At 41.2% G+C, this 23,906-nt stretch overlaps 1 protein-coding gene across 30 annotated transcripts in view; it reads right to left on the bottom strand.

Moving 5' to 3' along the window:
* The window catches only part of ALPK1 (alpha kinase 1), a 136,763-nt gene that overhangs the window by 31,163 nt on the left and 81,694 nt on the right, over positions 1–23,906 (bottom strand). For 5 of the 30 annotated variants that reach the window (XM_078002145.1, XM_078002156.1, XM_078002155.1 and 2 more), the window contains one exon: positions 321–457. The exons of the other annotated variants lie outside the window; for them this stretch is intronic. In XM_078002145.1, the coding sequence (XP_077858271.1) occupies positions 321–348 (28 nt within the window). In that variant the 5' untranslated portion in view covers positions 349–457. The remainder of the gene's footprint in view (positions 1–320; positions 458–23,906) is intronic. 30 annotated transcript variants of the gene reach the window in all.

Here is a 23,906-nt window from a genome sequence, read left to right as displayed (position 1 = left end):
TCCCAGCTACTCGGGAGGCTGACGCGGGAGAATCACTTGAACCCAGGAGGCAGAGGTTGCAGTGAGCAGAAATCCAGCCACTGCACTCCAGCCTGGGTGACAGAGTGTGACTCCATCTCAACAACGGCAACAACAACAAAAACTATGTAGGGTAAAAAGTAAAAGCGCCCCATAGTTTCCCCACCCCTCATTTTATTTCTTCTCCTACTGTTCCAACTCTCCTTGACAATGGTTTGGGAGAGAAGATCCTTCCAGAACCTCTATCCTTTTATTTATATTTAGACATTAATTGATCGTTGTCTTGCTTTGCCTTCTCCTACCTTTCCTATCTCTTTCTCTCTCTTTCATACATAAATGACGTCACACTAAACATATCGTTCTGCCGTTTTCTTCTTTCAATCACCATCGTCTAGGAGAACTTCCACATTAGTTCATGACACTCTGCTTCATTTATTGCCTACATTTTAATTAGGAAGAAATATGGAATTTTAGATAACAGTCCATATTTGATTTATATCATCATGTTTCGTTAATGAATAAAATAAGAAAAAGAAGAAACCCGGCATGAAATGAAAGTGTAACATAAAGAGTAAGAAGTAGAAATAAATAATCAAGTTTTTATGAGAAAACATCATCATCGTTTGCTCTGCTAGGGTGTTGTACGAAAGACCTTTGATTTAGTGGTTACATAGCTAGTAGCGTAAATGAGTTTATCACCCAAATGCTATTATCTTCATATGCTAAACTAAATCATGCTGAGTGCTTTCTGGGCGTGTTTGTTCACACATGAAGCCTACAAAGCATTGTAAGCATTGCCCATTTTCCTACTACAATGTTACTACACAAAGCACTGCTTTCATCACCACATAATCCTAAGTACTAACACTTACTGGGCAAAACCAGGTGCCAGGCACAGTGCTAGGTGATTTATATGCACTAATTCAGTATCCTCCTAGCAATCCTAAGAGGCAGGTTCTATTATTATTCTCATCTGTAAGATGGGAAACCTGAGATGCAGAGAGGTGAAGTGATATGCTGAGGTCACATGACCTGTGACTAAGCGCTGAGGTTTGAACACAGGAGGTCCAAATTCACATCCTACATGCTCCCTTGTTGCCCTGACTCCATGTTAGGAAGCTGGATGGAGCTGCTGGGAGTCTGGAAAGGCCCAGGTAGTGGGTTAACAGGGCAGAGTACCAGAAGAAGAGAGCTGCACAAAGCAAGTTCAGAGATCTGCAGAGGGTCCTCTTTGAGTCAATTATCTGATATTTACTACTATGTTAATAAATGCCATATACATAATTGATTACAGAATATTTGTATTCACAGGCTTTCGTCAGTCAGGTAATGCCTGCCAAATACCAGCACAATAATCTTTCCGTTTTAAAACTGATGCTTACTTAACCTGTTAAGATATTTAAACTATCAATGTGCTTATTAAGTATATAATTTTTTACTCGACTTATCTTTTTGGTCTGAGTCAATCATTGCTCTCACTGGGATAGAGTTGCCAACTGTTGGGGAGAATATCTCTTCTCTCCTCTCGATGTTTCCTTCCATGTGACGGGAGCTCTATGACCCTAGCATCCCCGGCCTCTTTCTATCACTTTCCTCACTCTGCTCCATGCGGGGTGCAGTGACTAATCTGACTGGTAAATTTTAGAAGAAGAAAGTGGGCGTGTATGACTTCTCCCTTTTTTCTCCTGGGAACAAGCTGTCCAAAGGAAACAGCACTTTGTTGTTACTTTTCTATATCATAAGTCTTGTCTAGTAAGCTGCCCTACATGGAGAATTCTGCCTGGCCCTGTTCCTGTGACTAAATGGGGAGGTCTTTATAATTTTGGGGTTCCACTAGCAGATTTCCTATGTCCAAGACAAAGCTATATCTTCTAACTTGCCCTTTATCAGAATTAAGGGTACTATTTCATCTCTTGTTTGCCTCTTTTCTTTTATTTCTCCATTTGCTCAGAATCCAGGAGAGGAAGAGAGGTACTATTGATGGAATCTTCCCAAAGACCCTGACATGAATAACTGCCTTTCTAAGGCACATCATAACCCTTTCTAGGGAAACTGCTGTGCCCACAGCCCCTGTCTTTGAGGTAGCCACGTATTTTGCTACTTGGCCTTGACACCCTTTTTTCTCCACCCCACAACCAGATCAAGGCCACCTGATCAAGAGTAGCTACCTGATAATCTGACCCCTCATGACTCTGTGGCCAGGCTTCAAAAAAACCAATGTATCAATCTGAACTAAAAAATATAGAATTTGCCTGTTGTTGAAGGATAGAAAGAAAGTAGAGTATGGCCAAGCCATGTTTACCGGCAACACAAGGGAGGATCCAAGAATGGCTCTGAATTCCAGTCCACGTTTTCATGAGTGCCATTCTAGGAATTACATGTCTCGTTTAGTATGCCACATGTATTTTCAAAATATTGCACACCCCCTTTCATGTATTTACTTGATTGAGCTTCTGTTCCTTCCAACCAGAAAAAGCCTAACAAAAATTGCAATGCTCAAAACTTCTACTGAGTTTGTCAAATAAACCATCAATCTGAAAAATACAAGTTTCAAAAATGAGAAAAAGTCTGTTGGCTGGGCACAGTGGCTGAAGCCTTTAATCCCTGCACTTTGGGAGGCTGAGGTGTGTGGATCACTTGAGATCAGAAGTTCGAGACCAGCCTGGTCAACATGGTGAAACCCCATCTCTACTAAAAATACAAAAATTAGCGGGGCGTGGTGGCACATGCCTGTAGTTTCAGCTACTCAGGAGGCTGAGGCAGGAGAATCACTTAAACCCAGGAGGTGGAGGTTGCAGCGAGCCAAGATTGTGCCACTGCACTCTAGCCTGGGCAACAGAGCAAGACTCGGTCTCAAAAAAAAAAAAAAAAAAAGTCTGTCATTGGCATTCATAAAATGTAAATCAAAGATGGAAAAGCAAATTGATGGTTTTATATGTGGCCAGCTGTGTCTACTAAGGCCAGTCTCTCAGCAAGGGTCCTTCCTGTGCTAAAGACACGTAGATACAGTCCTTTGTTTTGTATCTTCAGCTACTATCTTCAGTACTTGCAGTTTCTGTCACTTCCAGCCTTCCCTCTACTTTTGCTTAGAAGGAACAACACTATTCCTGCCACCCTGCTCGTGGCTGTGGACCTTGGGGGGTACTCAGATAGCCTGTGAATGCCCTCTTTTTGATGTTACACTTCAGTGCATGCTTGATTTCTAGTTCTGCTCTCCATCTTTTTTTCTTTTCTTTTTTTGTCTCTGTCACTCAAGCTGGAGTGCAGTGGTGCGATCTCGGCTCACTGCAACCTCTGTCTTTCGGATTCAAGTGATTCTCCAGCCTCAGCCTCCTGAGTAAGAGGGACTAGGTGCTCACCACCACGCCCCGCTAATTTTTGTATTTTTAAGTAGAGATGGGGTTTCACTATTGTGGCCAGGCTAGTCTCGAACTCCTGACCTCGTGATCTGCCCGCCTCGGCCTCCCAAAGTGCTGGGATTACAGGCATAAGCCACTGCGCCCAGCCTTGTTCTCCATTCTTATTGGTGTCTCACTTTAGTTTTAGGGAAGCTGCAGTAACTATTCGGGTGGCAATGTTCAGAGGCAGGCTATTCTCCAGAGGTGATTCCCACTCTTTCCTCACTGAGAATAATGGTTTCCACTTGTGTAGGACCATCTAGTCTGTGAAAAATGTTCACACACACCTCTATGACATTTAAATTTTATAGTAACTCTAAAGTCTAAACAAGAAAAGGAAACTGAAGCTGCGAGATTAAGTGACTTTCCAAAGTTATAAAATCAAAAGAGTCAGAGCTAGGCAAAAATTCAAGTCTCTCTCTCTTTTATTTTTATTTACTTATTTTTAATTAATTTTTAGAGACAGGGTCTCACTCTGTCACCCAGGCTGGAGTGCAGTGGCTGATCATATAGCTCACTGCAGCCTCAACCTCCTGGGCCCAAGTGATCCTCCCACCTCAGTTTCTGAGTAGCTAGCTGGCATTACGGGCATGAGCCACTGGTCCTGGTTTCTCTCTTTCACAGTGGTAAAAAATGCATAACAAAATTTACCATCTTGACATTTTTAAGTGTACATTTCAGTAGTGTTAAGTATGTTCACATTGTTGCAAAACAGATCTTCAGACAATTTTCACTTTGCAAATCCAAAACTTTATACCCATTAAACAACAACTCCCCTTTTTCCACTCTCCCCAGTTCCTGGCAACCACCATTCTACTGTAGGGGTTAAGACGTGTGACACCTTTCCTCTTCCATCATAAGGGTCACAGCTGACACTCCTATAATACAAGACAGGTTAGCAAGAGAAAACCATAACAAATTTATTTAATCAAAGTTTGATGTTACATGGGAGCCTTTAGAAATGAAGACCCAAAGACCCAGAAAAAACTGCCTATTTTTAAGGCTTAAATTTGACAAAGAATAGACAGCCATGTAGAAATGTGATTGGACAGAAGGAGTATGACTAATCATAATAGACTAGGTGTGATGGGACTCAGCAAGACCTATCTGGTGAGATTTTTCTCAGCCTGTCTGTGTAGTATCCTTCCTTCCAGGTACAGGTCTTATAATCTACTATCAGAAGATAGGACAGAGAATTTTTTTATGGCCAGCCTCTACACAGAAAGGCAGGGAAAGGTTAGAGTAATATTTCTAGGTTTTATGACTTGCTTTGGTGGAGAGGAGTTCTAACTTCTATGACTTGCCTTGAGGAAGAGGAATTCTGTGGTTTCTATGACTTGGTTTAGTGGCGAAAGAGGAGTGAGAGAGAGGAGGGCAGGAGAAGTTCAGAGAGAACTTGCTTCTGAGGCTGCTTCTGGGGTCTTTCAATCTCCTTTACTTCAAAGTACTCAGCATGCCAAAATGTCTTACTATGGGGTGTCCTTTTCTGAGCTCCAACATTACTTTCTGCTTCTATGAAGTTGACCACTTTAGATACCTCGTATTAGTGAACTCACACAGCATTAGTCTTTTTACTTCATTTAGCATGATATCTTCAAGGTCCATCCATATTGTGGCATGTGGCAGGCTTTCCTTCCCTTTTAAGGTTGAATAATAATCCATTGTATGTATATACCACATTTTGTTTGCTCATTCATCCATCAGTGAACATTTGGGTGACTTCACCTCTTTTTGTTGTGAATAGTGCTGCCATGGACATAGGTATGCAAATATCTCTTCAACACCCTGCTTTACTTCTTTTGGATATATACCTAGAAGTGGGATTGTTTGATCACATGAGAGTTTTATGTTTAATTTTTTGAGGAACATCCATGCTGTTTTCCACAGAGTTTGCACCATTTTACAAGCCCACCAAGAGTGCACAGGTTCCATTTTCTCCACATCTTTGCAATACTTGAGGAGCACAAGTCTCTTGAGCATCAGTTCATCTTCTGCTTTTCCCCTGTGGCCTGAGCAGGGTTCTGTGGAGCAGTGCCTAATCTGAGAATAAGAAGTTGGGTCTTGGCCAAGCGTGGTGGCTCATGCCTATAATCCCAGCACATTAGGAGGCCGAGGCGGGTGGATCATGAGGCCAGGAGTTCAAGGCCAGGCTGGCCAACGTAGTGAAACCCCATCTCTACTAAAAATACAAAAAATTAGACAGGTGTGGTGGGGCGCACCTGTAATCCCAGCTACTTGGGAGGCTAGGGCAGGAGAATTGCTTGAATCTGGGAGGTGGAGGTTTCAGTGAGCCGAGATTGTGCCATTGCACTCCAGCCTGGGTGACAGAGCAAGACTCCGTCTCAAAAAACAAACAAACACAAAAGTTGGGTCTTTAAAGCTGGGGCTGAACTCACTGTTGACTCCAAACAGTGTTTTTAGGGGCCCCACTTCCTTCATTATAATGAGAAAATTCTATGAAAAGGAAAACAAGGACAAATAAAAACAAATTCCAAATGAAAAGAGTATTCTTGTTACATATTTAAAAACGAGAGACAGGAAAGAAAACTTCCCGGGAGATGGCTTTTAATTTTTGTGCTTTGATATTCTCTAGCAAAAGTTGGTATTATGAGAGCAAATGATGATTTGGTGGTAGCTGGGGATCACTACAGTTGGGCACTCCTCACAGTGAGCTACAAGGATACTTAGTAAGTGCAGTGGCATCTTTTATGAAATGGTCTCCCTGAGTTATGAGACAGAGCTTCTTGGAGTCTGGGGAGGCCAAGGTAGCCAGAGTTCACAGGGCAGAGTATCAGAAGAAAATAGCTGCACAAAGCAAGTTCAGAGGTCTGCAGAGGGTCCCCTTTGAGTCTTCAGCAGAATATTGATCAGCTTCTGCATGGAAAGGAACCACCCAAAGCTGGGGGAAAAAGCAACCTGAAATGAACATAGGAAACAATTCTTAGGCCTCAAGCAGCTTATGTTTCTTAGGAAACGATTCTTAGGCCTCAAGCAGCTTGTGTTTCTATCAGCCAGTGTAGAAGAGTCTTGTCATTTACAGGGCATGGGGTAGAGTATTCAGAAAGGTATTGCTTTGGTAGGGAGACTAAATTAGCCTTTGACTATGACTGTTCTTGGCCAACTCTGATACCTTAGAAGAAAGCTTCAAAAGGATCAAATTATTTCCTAACTTGACTGAGTCCCAGAACAAAGCTCAAGAATATTTATAGGCACACAAAATGTTCACAATCCAAGAAGGTAAAATTTATAATCTGGCATTCAGTCGAAAATTGCCAGGTATGAAAGAAGCCCAGATTGCACAGAAAAAGAAATCAATAGAAAGTGACCCCCAGATTACAGTTCAAGAAGGTAGAGTAAAAATTAGGTATATACAGTAGAGACACGGAAGATATAAAAATTGAACCAAGTCAAACGTTTATAGATTAAAGCGATATAAAGTCTGAGATGAAACCACGGGTATCTCGGTTTGTTTCCTAGCTCTAGCACTTATTTGCCATGGCAAGTTACTTAACCACTCTGTTCTCAATGACCTCATCTGTGAAATGTGGATAATATTCGTGTGTGGTGCTGTTTCAGGATTAGAGGAAGTGTGGGTCAAATGCTCAGCACAGAGCTTGGTAGATTGTGGGTGCTTAATAAATGACATGGAACACTATGAAAAAAATGGAAAGAAGTCAGCTACTCACTTCCACTCTCTTGTATGATGAGACATAAACAGGCACAGACAGACTCCCAAAGTGAGTTTCAGTGGAAGTTTCAATAGAGCAAAACAGAAATAATGGGTCATGCATGTAACATCTACAAGGCTTATCTCAGAGAATGGCTAAACCTCTCATTTTTTTCAATCTCTTTCTTCTCTTCACCAGCTCTGAGGATTGATGTTACTGGAAACTGAGAAAGGAAAAGGAAAATGAGCGGGCTCTGTGGCACTTGGTGAGGGAAAGCTGGGTCTTGAAAGGGGGCCTTCTCAGCACACACGTGCGAATTGCTTTTGGCTGTCGCCAATGGAGGAATCCCTCCCCAAGCACCTGTAAACTGATGCTGCAAACACCCCATTCTGTATCCCTCAAGAACACGCCATATATTTGAGCAGAGAACATTGCCTAATCTATTTTTCCCCCTTCTACTCTTAATAGATTGGAGCACAAAAGCCTGAGAGAGGGTGACCTGCCAGACAAAAGGGCCTTTGAGTTCCTTGGAAAAGTAGACTTGGAGGAGGATGGAAGGAATCCAAGTGGCCCTATTATTTCCACTTGCACTAATTAGACATTTTTCTGTCAGCTATTGAGCACTGCTGAGAGGCCAAACTCACTGAATTCATTTCTAAAGTGTTTACAGAAGTTTGCATCTGTTTGTGTCTCTTCAGGAGGAAAATAAGCACTTCAATAGCATTGTGGAAAATCTAAACGAAGCATCCTATTCTGGAGGACCTGGCATCCCCGAAGCTGCATAATTTAACTCCGTTCAGGGCCCAAACCTCTCGCATCTCTCTCCAAGACCTAACGATGCAAAATGCAGAGAAGTCAACTCAGGAGAATCTTTTCTTTTCATTTTCTTTTCTCTTTCCCTTTTGAAACGGCAGCATGCTGTGCACTACATACAGATTTAGGTGGGTATCATTCTTGCAGCCCCTCTGTCGTGTTTCTACCAGCACTCTGAGAAATTAATACCCACTTTCATTTGCTGCCAAGTAAGGGGATAGTAAATTCCTCAGCAGCAAAGCAGAATACATCATCATCCTGGGAATCTTCCCAAAATGTATGCCGGGGAGGGGGCGGGGGGCACTCTGACATCAGAAGGAGAAAAATGAAAGAGGGCCAAAGTGTGTGGTAGGGAAGGGACGCTAAAGAGTTTCCCTACGTGGTAAAATGTGCCTGGGTTATGCACAATTAGATTAACATGAAAGAGAGCCCCTCTCCCTCCCCCACCCCCTAAAAAAGAAAGAAAAAGAAAACAACACAAAAACCCTAACCCACTGACTACATGGGCAATGCCTTTGAAATGCATATTGGTCTACATGGAATTTGATTCAGGATTCTTTTTGTTTGGGTTTTTAGGCCCACGACTGACCTGCCATCACAGAGGACTCAAAAATATGATCTTTTTAGGTAGTGTCACAGTAACAGAGTTTTAGTGTTGGGATGAACATAGTATGGCTCCAGATCAAAAACAAACAGGGATTCTAATCCTTTATTTTTCCTCGGAGGCTGACTTAGGGGAAGATTGTCCAAACAGCAACCAAATTGTACTTTTCCTGTTACGTGATCATGTTTAAATAAAAATACATGGATGTGGATGAGACAATGTGCTGGATTTCTGAAGAGAGAGGCTCACAAATGCATGTACACAGACACACGCGTAGACACACACACAGTTGTTTTTTCACATCTGTTTTCAGGATGGGAAATAACAGGGTTCTAATTGCGTTTAAGGCTCAAAGGGAACTTCATGGCCAGGAAGCTGAGTCAGGTGGTAAAGAAATTAAACTCTACAATGAGATTTTGATACACAGATGATTGAAAAAATGCTAAAGAGCCTTTTCTAAGGGCTCTTGCTGAACAGCAGCAAGGAAAAGTATGTGCTGCTTTCATGGTTCCTTGCATTAGTGCCAGCCCCTCCCGATGCTGAGCATCAAGTTTAGGTCCCAGCTATGGGTTCACAGCTGTGATGTGTTCACAGCAGTGACAATGGCAGCTGTTCTCAAGGAGGGGCTGGGTGAGGGGGCTCAGAACTGAAGCCATCTGGCACTGCAATTGGCAGGAGCAGTGTAAGGGGAAATTATTGCTGCATAACAAATTGGGAGATTGGCAAAAGGTAGGGAAAGATGGGAGGTGGGGAAGTCCTGAGATGAGGAATTTTAGCAAAATGAACACATGAAAAGTGATTGACGTCTGCATAGTTATCCATCAATAGTAAAAGCAGAGTGCAAGTGGTACAGATCAAACTGGTGGACGCAAGTCAATGGATGACCAAACATGGCATGCTCCATATTTGTCCACCCACTAAATGTGACAAGGAGGTGAGAAGAAAAAACTGACCTTTCTTAAGGTTTATGCCCAGGGCCTGTAAACATTTCACTGGCCTTTCTTTCACTTTTACCAATAGAAAATGCAGATTCAAACCCTTCTGAAAAATAGTTGTAAGCTTTTTCTCTATCTTAATATCTAAAGATAATATTTTGGATCATCTCGCCCTTTCTCAGATCTACTGTATATGGAGTTGGCCATCTGTTAAAGGGAAAAGAAACCAGTATCAAAATAGGCAACCATCTCACCAGGATCCCTGTGAACCTCATGGCTGGGAGCTAGGGACCTGCACACATTACCTCTCTTCTGGTGCCCAGGTTGCTATGGCTAGCATGAGTCCAGTTATCATTCTTTGTGATTTCAGCATCCACATTGATGATTCCTCCAGCGCACTGGTGTCTCTTGCCCATGACCTTCTTCTCTCCAGCTATCTTCTGCTACACCCCACCTTAGTCACCTACTCTCATGGTTGGCCATACCTTAGAATGTACGATTTTGGCAGCATTTAAGAATCTCAATTTAAGCATTGCGTTCTCTGGTCTTTATCTCATGTTCTTTCAGCTTCCTTCTTCTATAGCACAAATCCAACAATTCTGCAACCTTTCTGGGACACCCATACAATTCACTGACCCTACTGTTTTGTACTATCCCATCAGTCATCTCATGCCCTCACTTGCCTCTTTAAATTCGATAGTGCGTAAATGTAATAACTTTTAAAAAGCATTCTTGTCTCCTCTCCCTTTTTCTGCCTCTGTTATATTTTTCTGAAAAATGTCATCCACGCTTATTGTTAGAGAAAAACCTTGGACTCACATTAGAGTCACCTGGTAGGACTTTTAAAAGTCCAGATGCCCAGATGGCAGCCCAGACCAGTTAAATCAGAATCTCTGGAGTGCACCTGGGAATTGGTTTCGTTTAACAATCCCAGGTGATTCCAATGAGCAGCCAGAGTTGAGCACTCTGGCTGAGTGAGGCTGATCTTCCAGGCTCTTTCCCCAGTCCTCACTCTCACCTCCCTTCTGTGGATGAAACAAATTATCTGATGGGGGTGACATACCTGGCTCAGACCTTCCTCTCTCCTCTTTTCACATCCTCCTGCCAGGGGAGAGGGTACATTCTGGCCTGTTTTGCATGAAGGAAGGGGCCTGCCAGGAGCAGGATGTATCTGGAGTGAAGAATTTTCCAGCCCACACCTGAATTTTGAAAACTACATTCTCCTATCTGTTTTATAGTCATAAAAGTTACTCTTTTGTATCTACCTTTCAGCTGGTTCTGAATGCAGGAGGGTAAGATCAATGTTATTTATTGGCACCCCAAATTCCAAAATTATATAAAATTCTTTGCCTAACCTGAGCTTCTACCTAAGCAAGTGAAAATGGCTGAAAAAAAAAAACACAACCATGATACTTTAAATTTATGATTGTAACCTGAAGATGGCCCCCATTACTGCCTGGCAATTGGAACTACATTTCTACCTCCTTCTCTCTTCCCAACCCAAATTCCTCTAATCTGAGTCTCAGCTGTTAACCTTGATTATTATTTCACTGAGAAAAGATAGTCAATGAGAAGAGACGGTCCTTATTCTTTTACCTAAATTTGCCAGCCCTCTTGAGTTGGAACCTATGTGTTCCATCTACCCTCTTACTGGTAAGTGTGATACCAATACCTTACTTATAGGTTCAATTCTACTCCTTCTTCACATTATATCTCCCTTCTCTTCTGCATCGTTAATTTCCTTCCAGATCATTCTCATCAGCATCCAAACATGTTGTAATAGCATCTACCTTAAGAACAATCCTTTCATCTAGAACCAAAAATATCATTTGACCCAGCAATCCCATTACTGGGTATATACCCAAAGGATTATAAATCATTCTACTATAAAGACACCTGCACACATATGTTTATTGCAGCACTATTCACAATAGCAAAGACTTGGAACCAACCCAAATACCCATCAATGATAGACTGGATAAAGAAAATGTAGTACATCTACACCATGGAATACTATGCAACCACAAAAAAGAATGAGTCCATGTCCTTTGCAGGGACGTGGATGAAGCTAGAAGCCATCATTCTCAGCAAACTAACACAGAAACAGAAAACCAAACACTGCATGTTCTCACTCATAAGTGGGAGCTGAACAATGAGAACACATAGATGCAGGGAGGGGAACATCACACACCGGGGCCTGTCGGTGGGTAGAGGACAAGGGGAGGGACAGCATTAGGACAAATACCTGATGCATGTGACGCTTAAAACCTAAATGATGGGTTGATAGGTGCAGCAAATCACCATGGCACATGTTTACCTGTGTAACAAAACTGCACGTACTGTACATATATTCCAGAACTTAAAGTAAAAATAAAAAAAGAGAGAGAAAAACAATCCTTTCTCAGTCATACATCTGTCTCCAGCTCCTATCCCATTTCTCTGCTGCCCTTTCCAGCCAATCCCAAAAGAGTTGTCTAAACTCACTGTCCTCACGTCCTTACCTGCCACTCTTTCTTAAATCTATAATTTTCATCCTTAACACTTCATTGTACCTATTCTTTTCAAGGTTGCTAACAAATCCAGTGACCATTTATTTATTCTCATGTTATTCAAACTCCTAGAAGATTTAGCTGAGCAAATCAATCCCTCCTTAAAAAAGAAAAAAAATTCAGGTGGCTTCTGGCATTGCACATTCTCCTGGTTCCCTTCCTTGCTCTGATTTGCTGAATCAAGCTTCTTTCCCAGCTTCTGAACAAGGAAGGCCCTAACGATCAGTTCTGAGACTGCTTCTCTCCTTCAGCTGCACTCAGCCTGTTCTATGGCCTCAAATAGCAACTCTGATGATGAATCCCATGTTTAAATACCATCCTGTTTCTCTTTGCTCGAATGCAGACTCGTATATGGAACTGCCCACCACAGCCCAAGTTGGATGTCAGGATCTCAAACTCATCATGTTTAAAACAGAACTCTATTTTTCCTCCATTCTTGCTTCTTCTTCAGTGTTCTCTGTCTCTGTAGTGATGTCTCATTCACTCATTTGCTTAGGACAAAACCTTGGAGTTTTGACTCCACATTTGTGACTCTTTTTTTTCCCTTGTCCTCTACACCCAATCCATTAGTAAATCATGTTGGCTCTACCTCTAAAATACGTGTAAGATCTGACCATTTGTCATCTCCTCCAGGGCACCCACTTCAGTCAAAGCCACTGTTACAGTCTTGCTTGGATAGGGTCCCTGCTCTTGCCTCTGGTGTTTCTCCCTTACACAGCAGAGTGATCCCCTAAAATGTAAGCTTAATCATGTCAGTTCCCTGCTCTTGACTTTAACATGGCTTCCCATCACATTTAAAATAAAATTTAGGCCAGACACCATGGCTCAGGCCTATAATTCCAGCACTTTGGGAAGCCAAGGCAGGAGGATCACTTGAGCCCAGGAGCTTGAGAGCAGCCTGGGCAACATAGGGAGACCCTGTCTTTACAAAAATATATATTTTTAAAATTAGCCAGGCTTGGTGGTGCTTGCCTGTAGTCCCAGCTATTCTGGAGGCTGAGGTGGGAGGATCACTTGAACACAGAAATTTGAGGTTACAGTGAGCTATGATCACACCACTGTGCTCTAGCCTGGGCAACAGAGCAAGAGGCTGTCTCTTAAAAAAATTTTTTAAATTTAAATCTGTTATCATGGCCAATAAGATCCTATATGATATTGCCTCTTAATACTTCATTGACCTATTTACTCTTATTTTCATCACTTCTCACCATTCTCCAGCCTCTTTGCTCATCCTCCAACAAGTCTTTGTATATGTTGCTCCTTCCCTCTGCAATGCTGTGCCCTCAGCTATCCGCATGGCTCCCTCATTCAGATCTGGGCTCCAGTCACCTATTCAAAAAAGCCTTCCCTCACCATTCCTCTACAATCATATTAGAGTATCTATAGTCACTCACTATCTCTTGACTCTGCTTTGTCATCATAGACTTTATTACTCTCCAATATTAAATTATATATATACCATCTGACTGTGCTCAATCTCATCAACGGTGGTGCTTTATCAATACAGATTCGTGGATCTAAATAAAGATCCACTAAATCAGAATCTTGAGTAGTAAGACCTAGGAATATATATATTTTAAGAAGCTGCTCCCCACTCCACCCCAGCTAATGCATACATGTCCCACATAATTCTAGTTCATTCATCCTGTTGACCAGTATTTGGAATCTCTAGCATAAGTCATTTAAGTCATAAACAGATATAAATTATGTGCATTTTAAGCATATTAGGCAAAAGTATGGCCTCAGACAAAGAGTGAAGGGAAGTTGTTATAATTCTGTGATCAAAGCAATATAATAGGAGAGCTACTGAGACAGGTTAGGGGTCTGGCCTCTAAGCCCTTTTAAAGCTCTACTTGACAGTGACTCCAGAAGACACAGAGGTCTGAATTTCACATACAGTGCCCATGGAAATATTGGTTGGTGCAAAAGTAACTGCAGTTTTTTGCCATTTAAAAGCAATAGCAAAAACTGCAATTACTTTTGCACCAACCTAATAATTCATGCCTAGTGTAATAGGAGGTTTTCAACAGCCATGAAAGGAATATATTTCGCCTGTGGTCTTCACATACAGAATATACATAAAAAGCTCCAGAATTGAGCTGAGAATATTTTCAAAATGTGACCGATTACCCACATATGTGGAAAACAAGCCAGTATTGAGACTACTTTTACGAAGAAGCTAGTGAAATCTATTACTAGAGGGAGATGCTGTGGGAAAAGGCAAAGAAAACGGGTTTCAGCTGTACCGAGGCACTACGTGATTTTGCGTGTTACTTAACCTTTAGACGTTAACATTTACATCTATAAAGTAAAGATAACAATGCCACAGGGCCTGGCACTGTGGCTTACGCCTATAATCCTAGCAATTTGAGAAGCCAAGGAAGGAGGATTGTCTGAGCTGAGGAGTTCGAGACCAGCCTGGGCAACATGGTGATGACCTACCTCTCTTAAAACACAAAAAAATAGCGGGATGTGGTGGCACATGCATGTGGTTCCAGCTACTTGGGAGGCTGAGGTACAAGAATTGCTTGAACACAGGAGATGGAGGTTGCAGTGATCATGAGATCATGCCACTGCACTCCGACCTGGACAACAGAGTGAGACTCTGTCTCCAAAAAAAGAAAAAATAAATAAAAATAACAGCACCACATAATGACTGAGAAGATTACAGAGGAGTACATGTAAGGTGCCTAGCACTTAGTAGATGCTCAATAAATAATAACGTATTGTTTTGACAGTGGATTGAGGGTGAGATTGTGAAATAAGTTTCTGAGATCTCAAAATACAAAGAAAATTCTAAAACTTTCCATTTAAATTTATCAGTGAGAAAGAAATTAAGCTTCACTAACATTTTAAAAAGTGAATTGACATAAGCACCTTCCTCTGTTATGTGCGATAGTTACTCAGCACAGATGGCACATGATCGTGCTTCATCCTGGAGGAGCTGATGACTGGAACTCTCTTGTTGGACGGTTTCACTGTACAAACTGTACTGCAGTTTATATAGTTGGTAAGTAGGTGTATAGTTTCTAGTATCAGAAATCATAGATACTTTGGAATAATTCATAATGAGAGGGGGAAATACTACAAAAACCTCCAGGCAAAGTTCCTTAGAGAATGGCCAAATATGGAGCTTAGACATTTTTCTTTTATGAAAGGCTTTTCTATCAGCCTGTTCTGTGATGACAAGTGGCTGACAACAGTACGCTGTGCAACAGGTATTCTGAAAAATATCTTTCAAATAATGAGGGCTGGAAGTATTTTCTTCATTGTGATTTAGGTACTAAAAATATCATATATTTTAAAACACACGAATGAGAATTTTTTTTCTTTCTTTCCTAAGGAAACATGACAACTAAGAAAATTTTAACCCTTTTAAAAAAATGTTCCAAATGAAGAGTTTGAATGGATTTTTGGCATCCTTTGTTAAAAAAAGTATCCTCTGATTAACTTGCAGAAACATGCAATTGACATTGGGGAATGCAGAAATTTGCTAGCTGCATTTCAACAAATGATGTCTCATAATTGGTAGATGGATTGAAATGCGAGTGATGTGAATTTGTAATCATAGCTGACCATTTCTATTTGGATCTATACATCTTTGACACATAAATTTTTAACTGTGACAGTCATTAAAACCAAGTATTAAAGTAAACTGTACAAGCTACATCTTCAACGCAGAGGACTAATTCAAGATTTTTAAAACTAAACACCGTATGTTACAATCTTAACATGAACAAAAAAGTTCTCATGCCAATATAGCACTTTAAAATTTATTTTAAAGTATTCATTTAATCTTTGTCTCATTCTTCTTAAATTTCTATTCTACTGAAATCTATATACATAGTAATGCACAGTACATGCATATCATTAAATAAATAAATGTATAATGTGGTGCTTATGTAAAAGTTTTTACTGATGAGATGAGCAATAAAAATGTTTTAAAGACAATTGATTCAAATGAATAGATTCATGGGATAATAGTAAACTTCTTTTGTGCTGTACGAATATGTCTAATAAAAGAAAGTACTGATTCAAAATCTATGAATTTGTTGAGCTTAAAAAGGCTTGGGTTTTGCCCTTGTGAGTGAGATAATCTTGTTTCATGAAGCAGGCAGGTGATTACACATGATGAAAGGGTGGGAGAAGGAAATCCAGGGCATATCCCTGCTGAAGTATACTTGGTGACATGGCTTGGAAATAGCTCTCAAGCTCTCTGAGCCAATCATCTTATCTGTAAGATAAGTATAATAAATTTCACTTTGCAGGGCTGTCATCAAGATTATATGCTGTGAAGAATATATCACATTGAAAAGTATGAAATTGCTGGTGTTTGACGTTTGTTGCATACAAAGGTGATACTTTCATATGGTTCAACCTCATATAAACACTGTCAGATATATGGAGATAATATTATTTCAGCTCCTCATTTACTTAACATACAAGATTTGGGAGGTGATGTTTTTCTTATTTGCTGCCAGAAAGAATGAACACATCCCTAGGATTTATTTTCTGAAGGTCATCACTTTCTTTTGTCTGCCCAACACTTGAACCTGTTCATTTTCTGCTAGCATTTTGAGCTGGGTTGCTCAGCCCACTTGTCTTAGTCAAATCAACTACTCCAGGACTTGGCTCAGCCTTCAGGCCTCATTATAGGGAGACATGAAATTCATGCCATAGATTTAGCCTCATCAAAGGGATAACTTGCATGCCTGATTCTGTGGCAACCAAAGTTTCTTGGTAGAATTTTAAGGACAAGTCACCATTTTAATTTATCTTCCATTGAAACTTGAAAGTACTATATTAAAAGGGCAGTTTTTGGCAGAGTTTTAGAGCAGGGTTTAAATCCTTGGTGATTTTAATCAGACTCTACCTTAAAGTCTGAAAATACATAGGCCTTGGGGCTAATATTTTCCTCCAAAGCTCCATTCTCTTGGCAACTAATTTTCACTTATTAAATAAAAAATATTTTTGAAGCATCTAAACCTTTTATCTGGCTTCTTTTCAAAACAAGAACTATAATGTTCAGCAAAAGAAATTCAAGTTTTAAATGTTGATTATTGAAAATTATACAATTTCGGTTTTAATTAATTCTGCTCAGAATAAAATAGTCAAATCACAGGAACAGAAAGAGGCAGAGGGGCAGGCTATGGGGCAGCAGAGAGAAAAGAAGTACAACAAGGACAAGGCTGCCCCAGCCCTACGACAGCCTGCCTAGCCAGGCAGTCATGTAGATTCAGGAAGAAAACACCACATTTAGGAGTAGGAAACCCGGCTCTGGTGATCCCATCATTTCCACGAACTGGCTGTGTGACTTGGTGAGCCTCTTCTCATTCTCTCTAGATTTCAGTTTCCCCACCTACCCAACAATGGGCTTGAAATAGAGGACCTCTGAATTTCTCTCCAGCTTTGATGTTCTACCATTTGATGGAGAAATAACTTGTACTCAATACCAATTAGATACACAGTATGTGTGTATGTACACCAGGGTAAAATGATCTAAAAAATATAACAGAAGGATAATGATACTCAGCTTATAGCAGGCCACCAAATGGGAAGAGAAAAGGTTTGGAAAGAATAACATTGCATTTTGAATTCTTACTTTACTCAGTGAAAAGATATAGTACTTAAGTCACTTAATTAATGACTTTAGCCTCCCCATTGTTAAGATGTGTGCACTTCAGTATTTGTACTTGCTCTTAGAAAAGTGGTGAGAAGTTTTTGAGCATTTGACCTTGTCTAGATTTAAGGACAACTGTTTAACAATCCTTCTTCTTTCTCTCTCTCTCTTCCCTTCCTTTATTATAATGGTAAGCAATGTTTGTTGTAAAGAATCAAAGAAGTATAAAGAACAAAAGTAACTAGTATTCTCACCACCTTGATGAAAATGTTCACCCAAATTTATTTAGAAGATTTTCTTGTTGAGGATTAGTATTAGGTACTTCTGTAAGATCTATATGGTTGTCTTGTTTTTGTTTTATTTTCTTTTAATTAGTTGAGATTTTTCCCAACTCCCCCCACCCTACCCCCCCACCCCCTGCACCAAATTTAAGTATGAAGGAATGCCAGCCTGCTATTTTGGAAAGATGCTTCGGTTGCATTGTGGAGAGAAGCTAGCAGGCCATGGCAGACTCTCTGCCAATATATTTCTGGGTCTTCTCCTTCTGGGCACATGGTGGGATTGTATTTCTCTGACTTCTTAAAAAGAAGTGTGACCGCATGGCTTCTCTTGACCAATGGTCACATCTGTTGGATTAATTGCATTTAAAACCCAGTGTGCAATTCCTTATTTCTGCTTCCCCCTGCAATGGCAACCAGCCATATCCTAGATGTTAGGTGTCTCATCAATCTGGGCTCCTGAGGAGACTGACATAAAGCAGAGCCTCCCACTGACCTCAGATGGACATGTAGCAAGAGGACAGAATAAACCTTCTTTGCTTTCAGCCCCTGAGTGTTTGTTTCTTTGTTTGTTTTTAAATCTGTCTGCAGCATGACCTTCCTGTTCTTACAGATACAGGGAATGTGACTAGAGTTAGGGAGAGGAGTTGGATATAATTTAGGAAAGAGGGCCAGGTATAGTGGTTCACGCCTGCAATCCCAGTACTTTGGGAGGCCTAGGCAGGTGGATCACTTGAGCTCAGGAGTTTGAGACCAGCCCGGGAAACATGGTTCTGGGAAACCCATCTCTACAAAAAAATAAAAAAAATTAGCCAGGCATGGTGACATGCACTTGTAGTCCCAGCTACTTGGGAGGCTGAAGTGGGAGGTTGGCTTGAGCCTGGGAAACAGAGGTTGCAGTGAGCCAAAATTGTACCACTGCACTGCGCTGCAGCCTGGGCAACAGACATACCCTCTCTCAAATAAATGAAATTACTTTTAATTGCAAGAACCACAATTACATTTTCACTAACTTAATAATAATAATATTCCAAGAAAGAGATGATATGCTCTGAACCAGAATAGTTACAGTAGGATTAGGGAAAGGAAGATGTATTTGAGAGACATCTCAGAGGAAAATTATTAGGATTTGGTAACAAATGAGATATGAGGGTTGGGGGGAAGATAAAGCCAAGGTCTTGATTTGGGGAACTGGGGGTTTATAGTGCCATTTACCGATATGGTGATCACTGGGGGTGGATAAAGTTTGGTTGGTGGAGGGAGAAGTTGAGAGATGATGAGTCCAGTTTTGGACCTATTGAACTTGAGATATCTAGGACATCCAAATGGAATAACTGAGTGGGCTCTTGACTGTACTATGTACCACAAACTGATGAAGTGGGAAGAGTGATATGTTTTTCCCAATCTTTTTTCTCTAGTTATGTTTAAGAATAAAATAGCTTAGTAGATACTAGAGCCTATTCTTTTCCTTTTAGAAACATTTTTGTTGAAATATTCCATTGAACAAATTCTGCTTTTTCCTGTGGACTGGGGTTTATTTTGCCTTCTGTTCTATAGAGGCACAGGCTTACATACTTACATTCATTGAAGGTGTGCATTTTAAGTGTCAGGGATATAATGGTGAACACAGATAAGGCCTGGTCCTCATGGAGCTTGTAGCTAGCAGAAGAGAGAGACAGGAATAAAAGAAACCGCACAAACAAATGTAAACTGCAACTTTGAAAAGGTGGTACCTCATAGCCAAGGGAATTGGGGAATTTCGATTTAGTCCCAGAGATCAGGGCAGGCTTCCCTGAAGAACTGAGACATGAGCTGAGAAGGGAGAGATAAACAGAAATTAATCAGGCAAAGGAGGGAGGGAAGAATGTCTTGGGAATGGAGAGCAGCTATGTGCATGGAAGAATCCCGGTAAGAGTATGGACTGAAAGGAGGCCATGAGATGGAGATGGTGCAGCAGGGGCAGCCGAGGGAAGGACTGTGCCTGGCTGGGCCTGTGGGCTTCATTTCAGAGTTTTGCATTCCTAGGCATATTGGGGTGACAGGTGTAGTTTACACAAACACCTCTGTGCATGGAGAAGAGATGTGGAGGAGTGAAGGGGGATGGATGTGGGAGGCTTTTCAGGAAGCAATGGCAGGAGCCCAGGTGAGATATAGCTGCAGCTGCAACAGGAGTAGTGATGGGGTGGAGGGGAATTGAGGAGTGATTTAGAAAATAAGACCTACTAAGCTTGGTGATGGAGTGGATATGTCAGTCAAGGGAGAGGAAGGTGACAAGAACGACCTTGAAGCTACTGGACCCTGAAAGGGGACCTTATTTGAAAGCAGGGAAGAGAAGGACCATGAGTTTCAGATGTCTCTAAGACATCCAAGAAGCACATGCCAGCTTCCCCTCCCGTGCTGTCTCAGGCAAAGGCATCACTGCCCTGCGTGTCGCGAGACTGAAATCTTATACTTAGTGCCCACTCACCCTGTCTGTCCAACAGGTCACCACATGCTCTTCTGTCTTTGACAAGTAGCTCAGCTCCCTTCCTCATACTCCATTCTTCTGATCTGCTATCTTATCTAGGGGACCTAAACAAAATACAATTGTTGCAGCCTCAGAGACACCAGACATTTGGCTGGAGCAAGGTTCTTTCCGAGACAAACTTTCATTTTCAGATCATGGCAAGATCCAGAGGTTCCTGAATTAGTCAGGGCAAGAGTAGGAGCAATCAGGCCCCTGGCCATGGCTGTGACCAACCACTGGTATCTTAACATCTTAAAAGCCAGTACAGGCTGGGCGTGGTGACTCACGCCTGTAATCCCAGCACTTTGGGAGGCTGAGGTGGGCGGATCATGAGGTCAGGAGATCGAGACCATCTTGGCCAACATGGTGAAACCTTGTCTCTACTAAAAATACAAAAAATGGTCGGGCACGGTGGTGCGTGCATGTAGTCCCAGCTACTCAGGAGACTGAGGCAGGAGAACTGCCTGAATCCAGGAGGTGGAGGCTGCAGTGAGCCGAGATCGCGCCACTGCACTCCAGCCTGGGCAAGAGAGTGAGACTCTGTCTTAAAAAAAAAAACAAAAAAAAAAGCCTGCATGGCCCTCCTCATGTGCCCCTAAATGGAAAGAACAGAGCTGTCCATAGAGAGATGGGGAGTTCAAATTGTGACTTTGAAAAACCACTTCTCCGAGCATTAATTTTCTTAACTGTGAAAAGCGAATTATAACACTTTTCTTTAAGGGTTGTCGACATAGCTGAAAGAACATAGATTGAGCAACTGCCGCATATTAGGAGGTCAATACATGGGAAGAACCATTCCAATAAGCCGGACTTTGACAAGGGTTGCCCTTTCTCTTCGTTCTTGTAGTTTTCCAGGACATGAACTGGGTCTTCTCTTTCTTCTGCACTTCTCTCAGTGTTCTATCAAATGTCTGGCACATGCTGACACCCACTAAAGTTTGTGGAATGAATGAGTGCAGAGTTTTTCTTCACTTTGTGGTGTGTTTTTCTTTTTTCTTTTTGCATCCTGATGAAAAGGGTTTCTGCTATGAAAGCCCCAAAGCAAGTAAGATGAAAAATGCTGAAAGAATCATAATCCAAACAGCACCTGTTACTGCTTTTGAATCCTCTATTACTAATATAAAAACCGGCACCTGGAATAAATGTTTTAAAATTAATTTTAAGGAAATCTTTTAACCAAGAGCTTATTCATGGAGGGAATTTTATTACTTCCATAACTTTCTGTAACTTGATATTTCATTTCTTAATAAATTCATACTTTGGTTTCTTTTGCTAAAGTTTCTCCTCCATCCCCTGAGCTCACAAGTTAGTCACACTAGGCGTTTTTAAAGCGTTTTCTGCAATCTTGCAATGACCAACTCTTATATTTATTCATGTTTATTTATGTTTTAAATCTCACCCCTCTAACATCTTAAGTAGTTCAGAAATAAAAATATCAACAAGTCAAAGGCACCAAGATAATATGAAAAGGCATATTAGAAAAAATATTCTGACCATGCAGCCATAAAAAAGAATGAGAGCATGTCTTTTGCAGGAACACAGTTGGAGCTGGAGGCCATTATCCTTAGCAAAGTAACACAGGAACAGAAAACCAAATATCAAGTGTTCTCACTCTAAGTGGGAGCTAAATGACGAGAACTCATGGACACGTAGAAGGGAACAACACACACTGGGGTCTGTCGGAAGGTGGATGATGGGAGGAGAGAGAGGATCAGGAAAAATAACTAATGGGTACTAGGCTTAGTACCTGGGTGATAAAATACTCTGTACAACAAACCCCTGTGACACAAGTTTACCTATGTAACAAACCTGCACGTGTAGCCCTGAACTTAAAATAAAAGTTAAAAAAATTCTTGGGACTAAACTGATCGAACTTTATTCATCCACAGGGGTTTTCCACAAAATAGCATAAGGAAACAACTAAACATTTATTATTATTATTATTATTATTATTATTATTATTATGGTGTCTCTTCAAATGTCTCCAAGGCACCACAGATACTTTCCAAAAATATTTACAACATCAGGGCTATCAGATTACCCATTTTTCATGGTTGTAGAGTTGAAAAGAACATGGGAAAAATGATATCCTCCTTCTAAGCCTGCTTTATGTCCTCAGACTGTGCTTTTAGTGCCAACCTACAAAAATCATCTCGTATCTCCATGAGTGGGCACCACAGTAAATCCAGGGCTGACTGACAGCAGGCCCCTCCCTCCCCAGAAATAGGCCAGTCTTCCTTCACCATCAGGACCCCCAAACCTGTGCAGGGAATGTCCAAACTCAGGGCTATCACACAGCTCTTGGCCTTGCAGCCCAATCTGTTCCCACTTGCAAATCCAAACACACCCTTTATTCTACGTTTTGAAAGCTTTACTTTCATAGTTTCTTTTAATTCACCAGACATTTTTTGTTGTTGTTTAGAAGAGTGAAAACTACAGAAAGAAAAATTCCCAAGGTGTCATCCACGTTGAGTCCTTCCCCGGCACCTCAGCAGCAAGTTAGGATTCTATGGGTTTTCCTAGCTAGCACTCCACCGCCATGGCCCAAAGCTGAGCTAAACAGAAGCTAATGCTAAATGCCTTCAATACTTTTTGAAAAATCCATCAAAGGTTTTGCTGAATGATATTTATAAGGGCCTTACTGTTCTCTTTCACAGACTGAAATGCCCTTCTCCGACACTTGAAAAAAGTTGCTCATGCTTTTCATCTTTCCCTCTCAGAGTGTAAACATTGTTTTGAGTGAAAAGAGCTGAAGGAGTGCTTACTTTCCCTTGAAATTTTATTTTTAAATAAGAGAGGGAGAAAATCCTTTTTCTGACTAATACTAATAATACAGGTCAAAGTGTCAGGCGATATACAATTAAATGGAAAACAAAAAAGGTTCCCCCTCTCTTTCCCACAGTACAATGGCCCTGGAATATAAATTACCGATGAAGATGAAATAATACTTCAAAGACTATAGGGCAGGGCAGCTCGGTGTTTACAAAGTATTTTCTATGGCACGATGAGACATTAAAGATGATGGTAACCCACGGACTTGAGGGTGTTGCTGAATAGACCAAAACTAGCATGAGGTAGGATTTTAGGTCCCCGTAGCCTGTGACCCCGTGATATGCTTTGTTTTACAAGGGCAGCTGCAGTTATCAACAGATGTTTCAGCAATAAATAATTGGTATCATCTCGGAAAAGACCCATCTACCTAGGGAGAGGGCATAATACCAAAACACTGCCCAGCTATTACAGCCACATTAATCTCCCATCTCTTCAGGTTTCTCGGGGAGCCTACTGCAGGTGTTTTTTCTGGGAGAGCGCGGACAAACTCTCTCAAGTCAGCAAGCTTTGTGTGGAGTGTAAAGGAGGTTGGCCCCTGCCATAAATTTCTGTCTGTGGCCACACACCAAAGGAAAAGGGATTGGAGAGTCAGGGAGGAGGGGAGGAGAGCAGTGGGGAGGGAGGAAATGGGAACACAGTGGAGACCAGAAAGCAAAACACAAAACATGTATCATTTTTCTTGGTT

Source organism: Macaca mulatta, chromosome 5 (genome assembly GCF_049350105.2).
Source record: "Macaca mulatta isolate MMU2019108-1 chromosome 5, T2T-MMU8v2.0, whole genome shotgun sequence".
NCBI classification, from domain to species: Eukaryota; Metazoa; Chordata; class Mammalia; order Primates; family Cercopithecidae; genus Macaca; species Macaca mulatta.
The sequence above is the reverse complement of the archived record's forward strand: the minus strand, read 5'-3'. Positions and strand labels throughout refer to the sequence as shown.